We start from the raw sequence: 8,808 nt of genomic DNA, 5'->3' as shown, positions 1-8,808 counted from the left end.
GCGGTTCTCCTTGGAGGTCTCCAAGTTCTCCAACTTGGGCAGAAACCACTCAAGCTTTTTATACGGCTAGCAAGCCAATCACTAGCCGCCACGTGGGAATAATTTAACTCAATCCAATAATGGGGCTTGAATTATCATACAAATGGCGGGAACTCTTTGCACCGAGCATTTCCTAGCTGCAAAGAAGAAATGCACCCTGCAAAGAAAGCTACAGTTTGGCGGGAAAATAATTCAGTGGTGCCAAAGCGCACACAAAAACAAAAATCACACCCTTTGGGTTGTGACATAGACCACTTAAAGAGGCAATTTACTTACGTCTACAAAGGGCCCTTAGTCAAGTGTACAAGGGACCTCTTACTCTAGGACTACAAACAAATCACAAGGTCAGACTTTTTAACAAAATATATATTAATATTCTTAAGCCTGTGTTTACACATAGACAGCTTTATGTAGCCTTTTCGAGGGTCAGAAGTTTTGATTCCGTTAAAGTATTTGGTCAAAGGAGAACTAAAAATCCCGTATTTAAAGAAATACTTTTACAATAAAAATTTAATCGCAAATGTTTTGTGGGTTTCAGCTAGTTCACAAATATTAGTCTGTCAGATATCTAATTTGCTCAGTAGACAGCTTCACTTCTTCATATATTAAATTCTCTACTTTATTTTTAATTCATATGAAGTAAATAAAATCAGAATTATATCAAGATATACAGCCTAGGATTGAAATTAAAGCTCTCTAAAATACTAATCTCAATTGAATTTCAATTTTTATACATTTATTATAAAAGCACCTCTTCCTTTGTACTAGATACTATTTAACCTTTTTTTCAAACTGTAGTTGTTATTCCAGGAGCCTTTTAACTAGTTATTTTATTAAAATATGCAGCAGCTAAAATCTATTTGATTATTAGAATCTTCTATCTCTCTCTCTCTCAAATTCTCACAGTTAAGGAAAACAGATGGGCTTTATAATGTAGTGATTCCAGTACTATAATGTACATTGTAGTTTATAAATCTTAAACTTTTCCTTAAAAATAGTTTGAAAAATGGCCACTGTATACTGTCATAATGAAATATTTTGCTTCAGATTTGCTGCTCATCTCCTGTAAGAAGGATACTTACATTTGGGGCATTAGGGGCAGTTTATTTTGAGAGAGATTCACTTTGTTCACTTGGAAGGCTTAAATATCTTTTCAGATTTCTCCGTGTAGATTGGATAAGCCTACAGTGGGATCATAATCCTGTATCTATAACATCAGCTAATGGTGTGATCAGGATGACAGGCTGAGCATTAAGAGGCTTTCATGGGGAACTTACTAATGGTAGAAGATGGGTGGATAGAAGCTTGTTTAAACAAAATGTATTTGATTTAGCTGAAGAAATACAAGAGGGGTTCAGGGAAGCTATAAGTCGTGGAAGGACTGAATGTTTTCATTTAATTTACTTAGTAAAATTAATAACTAAAAGATTTAGAAGGTCCCTAATAAGTGTTTTAATGGGTTATACCGGTTGTATCTTCAGACGCTTTTCATATTTGTGGCCTTAAGGAAAGTTTTGGTGCCTTTATGTTTTTTCCAAAATCTGCATAATATTTTTCCTCTTTATTAACCGCAGACTACAATAGACACGGGTCATCTATCAACTGTCCAGAGTACTTCTACAGGACAGCAGCCACCATCAAGTGATTCATCACAATCTGAAACAGAGCAAGGATTACTCCCTAAAGGCTGGGAAGTCCGACATGCACCAAATGGGAGACCATTCTTTATTGATCACAATACCAAAACTACTACATGGGTAACTTGGATTCAAATTCAAAACTAGTCCAATAGATAGAAATTCTGGACCTGCTGAGATCATTTGGAGTTTTGCCTCTGACTACAGAACACCCATTGATTTGATTTTTTTAAAAAAGGAGTAGAGTTAACTTTTTCTTTAAAATGTATTGTAGTCATCCAAGTCAACTAAGGGGTTGTGTAAGTAATCTATATGCAGTATTTATTTTCCTTCCTCCCACTGGAGATAGTAAATTGGTCTCTCACTAGACCAGCAAAAATTTGTAGGGTGTATACTTATGCAGCATTGGGAGTAGCAATGTTGTGTCTCTTGTAGAACCTAGGAGGGATGATTCCTCTAAAACAGAGATCAGCAGCCTTTTGCCAGCCCAGTCCATAGCTTGTGATCTGGCTGTAGTTGTGGACCAGAAGTCTTCATCATACATCTGAGTAGCCAGATGTCTGCACTTACCCAACCCCTTTGCAGTGAAGGAAATGTAGGTGCTGTCAGGTAGCAGTCTTTGTTATGGAGAAGCTGGGCAGCACAGTGCCACTGATCCTCAGTGCTGGATTTCCCCCAGGCATAGGTTGCCAACCTCTGCTTTAAAACATCTGCTGTGGGTAGCACCATATGAACACAAACAGTGCTGCTTAATATTTGAGCAGCTATGCATGTAGTATTTCAGGAGCCTTTGTTATTCAACTTTGCTTCTCTCAAGCTTATGAATTTAATCTTGATAGTCTCTCAGTCACTCGAGAATAAAAAGTGAAGATAAAATGAGGTGCAAGTCAAGGTTTGGATACATTGATAAATGCCAACATCAGTTAGAAATACTGAATGGTAATTACAGCTGTTTTGTATTTTTAAAACTGTTTTATACAGCTTTATAATGTACTTATCTAATAATGTACTGTCCCCTACAATACACCAAGCTATGGAACTGGAACCCAAGAAATGGACTGCCTGAAAAAAACCATCACTTACTGCAAGCTTGCTTATGGCATATTCCAGAACATACTGCTTGCAGGTTCCCAGTGTATGGTGTTTATTGTGTGCTTTCAAAAAAGCCTTTATCAAAACCCCACTCTGTGGCTCAAGTAGCTGGTCTTCCATTTCAGTGCTGGTGCTACAGGTGCCATCACCCTAAATGTTGCCCTCCCTTTTTAGTTGTTATTCTCTTCTTACTATATTGCCATACACCAGCTTGGGGAGAGGGACCATAGTGTTGGTGGTCAGAGGTGAGACGGGCAGTGCTGGGAGCCAGTGAGGCAGGAAGAAGGTTTCATGATGCACACAGAAGCAGTGCCTGCAGCCGTAGTATCCCAGCCTGCACTAGGCCAGGATCTTAGGAGGACATAATACTAGGAACACTGAATACAGGTTTCTGCAATAGGGTCTGGCCTCCAAACTGGCAGCAGCATTGTGACCCTTCCCAGCCTGACTGATTTCCACCTTCCCCCCTCCCGTTTTCTCATTGTCATAGAAATCTGTGGTAGGGCACCTTTGGTGCTTGCCACTTTAAGAGGTTTAAGCGGGCTGTGGAGCAGCTGGCAGGTGTTGTGTGGCCTAACGAGGCAGTCACATGACCACAAGAGGGCTCCTGGATTGGAGGACGGGGCTGGACAACCTTAGCATAAACCCGGGCCCTCAGAACTGGGGTGGCAGTTGCTGTAGAGATGCTGCTGGAGTAACATTGCCCAACTGGAGTACTGCTGCTCCCAGAACATCTGGAAGTCCAGGTCAGGAACTATGGGGATGGAAGGAGGTTCCTGGTCCTGGAGCATGACCTGAAACTACACCCTGCTGGGGTTGGATGGTGTGATGGGGCTGCCTGTGGCTGGGGGGGCTCCCGGAAATGCCAAACCTGTGCCTCTCCAGTGAAAGGCGAGTATGGGGTACCGTATAGCCTCAGCCCCCACAACCTGGTGGGTTACCCCATAGAGGGAACAGGTGATGGGTTCCGGCATGTCATTGGACACCTAAGGCCCAAGAGGTGCAAGACCTAGTAGCCCCAGTGAGGTGGTGGTTTAGTGGCCCCAGGGAGGGGTGTGTGAGAGTAAGGAGGTTGTGTAGAGTAGGGTCCGCATGGGCGAGCCTGAAGGACTGCACATAGGCTGAGCGTAATGATAGAGTGGGCTGTATTTGGAGGGGCCCAAGAAGGCAGACCCACATAGGAGAGTGAGTGCGAGCGGCTCAATAACCTACCCGGAGTAGCCTCGACTGGCCCGTACTGTGGCCAGTGCCAGAGCACCACCGCAAGGGATGGCCAGAGCCAGGGGCCTGGAGTTCCAGCTGGCCTAGAGGTGAGGCCAAGACCTGTATGGTCAGAGGTCCTGCAGGTGGCCACTGCCAAGAGGGAAAAGGGCTTAGGGAGTTTTGCAGCCCAAAATGAGGGTGGAGGTTAGACTGCCTGAGTAGGAGGGATCAAGGTGGGGTTGAAATGTCAGGCGGCCGTACAGCGAGGTCCATTGTGGGGCAGGAGCCATATAGTGATGCCATATGCGAGGCATGGGACATGGTGTAGGGACAGTACAGAGCCATGTATTATGCCCTTGGCATCAGGCATTAAATGGGCACCCTCCCAAGCCCTCAGAGTTGCATCAAAGGAGTGGCAGGATAGGCAGGTGGGCAGGCCAATGATTGGGCTGGCCTCAGGACGGCTCCCTGGCACAAAATCATTGATGTTTTCTGGCTTTAACATTAAAGTAGATTTAGTCCCTTTCTGTTTTTAACAACACTTTTGTTTTTGTTTTCAAAGGAAGATCCAAGATTGAAAATTCCAGCTCATCTAAGGAGAAAGACCTCTCTAGATCCCACAGATCTAGGTCCCTTGCCAGTAAGCGAAGTTTTTTATTCTGTTCTGAGGCTATTCAAATAATTTCAGTATTTAAAGTAGCTGTTTCAAAGTCATGATACTCTCCTTGTATTATATGCTCAAATTATGAATTCTACTTTAGAGACTTAAATGGGTGGAACTGGAAAAAAATGAAATCACATGCTGTTTGGGTTAGTTATAAATGTTGTGTTTAAAAATAAATATTAAAAGGTTGCTCTTCTTATAGCCAGGATGGGAAGAGAGAACTCATACAGATGGAAGAATATTCTACATAAACCACAGTATGTAAATTGCAATACCACCCTTATAAATTACTTTAAAATTTCTGCTATTGAGCCTTCCCTAAATAAGTGGAACTAATGAAAAATATCTTACAGACACAAAGAAGACACAATGGGAAGATCCACGACTACAGACTGCAGCGATTACTGGACCAGTAAGACACTGTTTTTAATGGGATTTGATATTTTTGGTGGAATAATATTAATAGAAGCTTGTTGAAAAATTGCCACTTATTAAATATGCAGTCTGGAATGCCTAACTTTTGAGTTTCTTGAATGTGACACTTGGGGAACATAACATTTGGGAACTTTTTAAGTATTTATCCTGTTAGATCTGTTATCCTTAATAATCTTGAGACACCATAGAGGCAGCCAAGAGGTGGACTGTATGACCTGCAGGGCTTTTTAGAGGCTGGCCAATCTACCTCCAGACCTAGCGCACAGGAGTTCAGGCTGTGGCTGCTGGAGCCTCCATGTTGTCACAGCCAACACCCAAGGGGTCAACACCACTGCTGCTCCCCCATCCATTTCCTGTTGTTGACTGCTGCTGATTTTAGTTGCCAGTGGTAACCCAAAACTGGGAATTCAGTGGATAAGGGAGAGGGCAAACTGCACCCATGTTAACCCCCTCGGTGCTGGTGCATCAACAGTTGTTCTGGCAGCCACATCAGAAAGCCCCAAGGGCCACACCTAGAGGCTCTAAATTGCTGCAAAATTGTATGATCCTGAGTCAGAGTTTACAGAATAAAATCAATTAAATGTTTTATCTTAAACAAGCTTGCAGGCAATGGAATTTTGCATAAGTAGGTGTGAACTTCATTTTTAAATGGAAAATAGCTTTCCAGCTTGAATTACTTAGTATATTGGGTAAACCGCCAATACTAATTGCAATATACTACAGTTTATAATCACAGAGGTTTTTCAGTGTTAATTATGTATACATTTCACAGTTCTATAATGTACTTTTTCATTTGTTTATTCAAAGGCTGTGCCTTACTCCAGGGATTACAAAAGAAAATATGAATTCTTCAGAAAAAAGTTGAAGAAGCAGGTTAGTAATCTACAAGTTGCTTACAAAGGTATAAGAAACTTTTTCTACATACTCATTAAACCATTTTTATTACTTTTGGAGAAACAGTAAAGAAGGGCCAGAAAGTAGTCAGATCAGCCATCTCAGAATTCCAGCAGAGATCGCATGAAATCAGCCTATCTGATCTCCTAGCATAAGGAGTATGTCAGAGGGACCAAGTGGTATGTCTGGAGTGTGGGTTTTTTTTGCTGTTTTTCACACACAGAAATTAAGTGCATTTAACCAATGCCTTGTGGCTCAGTATACTTGATTTCACACCTGTGCTTGGCGTGTTGTTACCTGTTCTGTCTGTGATGGCAAGTACTAGTAATTTTGCATTCTCTGCTATATCAAACCTATACCACCGAATCTTGATATTCTTCAAGAATGTTTTTGTATCAAAATAAAATTTGAAATTAGATGCTTTCTCATACTTCAGGAAGGCAGAACCATCTTTTAACCTTTCCAATTTAGACTTTTTCAAATGAAAAGCAACTACTATAAATTCTAAAGTGGGTATACTTCATTTTGATACATATATCTCTGATCTAGCAAGTGTAACATTCATGCATACATGGCATGATTCTCATCTGGGAGGTAATAGTGAGTTCTGCCATACAATATAGTTGGTACCAGCTTTTGGTATCTGTATTGTTTAGAATGAAATAAAGTAATAGCATTTCAAACATACAAAAATGAATAGTCTTATTTAGCATCCACAAACATAACCTTGATTATTAAAGCAGGTTAAAGTGAATCGTGATTTAAATTGGGAAAGAGGAAAGCATTGATTTGGTTTTTCAATGATCAATTCCAATCTTGTGATGGATTTCTGGGGGCGGTTTCTTAAAGGTTGATGCTTATGGACTGGTTACCATTGGCATTTTGGCAACTAAATATAGCCTTTGTGCTAAGTTTCACAGGATTTTTGCAAAGTAAAAAGATGTACTATCCATACAAATTTATTTAAATAGTTTTATAATTTAACACACACTTTTTTCAGATTCTTAATGTCTACAGGTTTTTTAGGTTAGAAAATGGTAAATTATGCATTTCTTTTTGTATTTGATCATTAGTTTTGAACTTATGATCTGTGAAAGGTGCAATTTTGATTAAAGTTGAGGCTAAATTAAATGTACAACAATAGCTTTTCAAGATTTGCTCTTTTTACTGAGTAAATAAAACTACCCTCAGTTCAGGGATAATAAAAGCAAGTTTTATCAAAGCAAATCTGTTCTCTAAACCAGTTAACCAAGAAAACAGTATCTCTCACTGGCAAGTTGACCTTTTAATTTTATTCCTGGTCATTGTATCATCCATGATTTTAGAATGAGTAAATCTCAACTAGTCATACCTAACTAATTTTAAATTGAAAGTGGAAAACAAGGTCTCCTGCCTTTGCAATACTCAGTCTAGTTCTTAACTTTTGAAAGAACTAGAAATTCATCTGAACTAGCTGAATAAAGTGAAGAAAATATATTTTGTATACCTGCAGAAGAGGCTGCCATTTGTCAAAAAATCAATTAACACTTCTGCAGTCAGGTGTCAGGTACACAACCAATAACTTCCCACTGTCATAATCTTTTACTTTAAATTTGAAGATTTTTAAATAGCTGTATTTGGAAATACAGCCATATTTTTAAATCATCATGAGTTAAAAAAGGCAGTTTAAAATAAAATATACAGAAGTTATGGTCTTTATTTAGGGCACTGTACTGAACTAAGAAGTGAGAGAGAATCTGCAAATAAAATGCTTTTTTAAAAGCAGCTGAAATGAAAATGTTTGGGGTTTGTTTTAAACAAAATATGGTCATGGGTCAGTTTAAATGTCTAAAATGTTTTATACCAGAGGTGCTCTACATGGGTCAGTTTAAATGTCTAAAATGTTTTACCCCAGAGGTGCTCTCCCCCAGCCTGTAGGCCGGATCCGGCCTGGAGCACCATGTCATCCAGCTCACAGGGCTCCCTGCCAGTCCAGAAATTTGGTGGCAGGAAAGCAGAAGCACTATTCACCTGCTGCCAGATTTCCACACCCATGGAGAGCCCTGGGCCTTGGGTGCTGGATCAGGTGCCTAATCCCAGCACACACAGGGCCTGCTCCACATCGCTTACCTGACCCAGAGCCAAAAGGTTGAATGCCGCTTGTTCTACACTTTTTAACATACTGTCGAGAACTTAGGTGCTAATGAGGACATTAAGGGCCTGTCCACATATGCAAGCATGTGCACTTGCAGCAGCTCAAATAGAAGCGATGCAAATTTGAGCCAGAGCTTTTTGCCTCAGCTCACGTGTTTGGACATGCACTTTGTTGAGGAGCATATTGTGCTACTTAGGGCAAAATAACCCTACCTGGCTCCTCCCACATCTGCAGCTAGGGGCAGCTGGAGTCTGGGGCCAAGGGCCTGTCCACATATGCAAGCATGTGCACTTGCAGCAGCTCAAATAGAAGCGATGCAAATTTGAGCCAGAGCTTTTTGCCTCAGCTCACGTGTTTGGACATGCACTTTGTTGAGGAGCATATTGTGCTACTTAGGGCAAAATAACCCTACCTGGCTCCTCCCACATCTGCAGCTAGGGGCAGCTGGAGTCTGGGGCCATACCTGTGCTGTCCCCAGCAGTACAAAAAGCTGCCCTGGCAAGTAGCTCAGGGCTACTCACTCTCAGGAGCTTCTGGGGCCCAGCCAATCGGTACCTGGGGACACTATCCCTTGTGCCAGCTGGACTGCTGAAGCAGCCCTGAGAGTTCCCTGCACCCTCTACCCACTACATCAGTCTGGCAGTGGGGGCTGCCACCTGGCCATGACCTGCTGTGCACCTGCCAGACTTGGCTGGGGCACGCACAGACAG

The 8,808-nt window shown here is 41.4% G+C and overlaps 1 protein-coding gene across 2 annotated transcripts in view; it reads left to right on the top strand.

The window, feature by feature from the left end:
* The window catches only part of NEDD4 (neural precursor cell expressed, developmentally down-regulated 4, E3 ubiquitin protein ligase), a 106,487-nt gene that overhangs the window by 78,505 nt on the left and 19,174 nt on the right, over window positions 1-8,808 (top strand). For both annotated transcript variants that reach the window (XM_025197067.1, XM_025197068.1), the window contains 5 exons: window positions 1,614-1,796; window positions 4,534-4,611; window positions 4,838-4,892; window positions 4,989-5,047; window positions 5,878-5,943. In XM_025197067.1, coding sequence (XP_025052852.1) covers window positions 1,614-1,796; window positions 4,534-4,611; window positions 4,838-4,892; window positions 4,989-5,047; window positions 5,878-5,943 — 441 coding nt within the window. The remainder of the gene's footprint in view (window positions 1-1,613; window positions 1,797-4,533; window positions 4,612-4,837; window positions 4,893-4,988; window positions 5,048-5,877; window positions 5,944-8,808) is intronic.

Source organism: Alligator sinensis, unplaced genomic scaffold (assembly GCF_000455745.1).
Source record: "Alligator sinensis unplaced genomic scaffold, ASM45574v1 scaffold250_1, whole genome shotgun sequence".
NCBI classification, from domain to species: domain Eukaryota; kingdom Metazoa; phylum Chordata; order Crocodylia; family Alligatoridae; genus Alligator; species Alligator sinensis.
The sequence above is the reverse complement of the archived record's forward strand: the minus strand, read 5'-3'. Positions and strand labels throughout refer to the sequence as shown.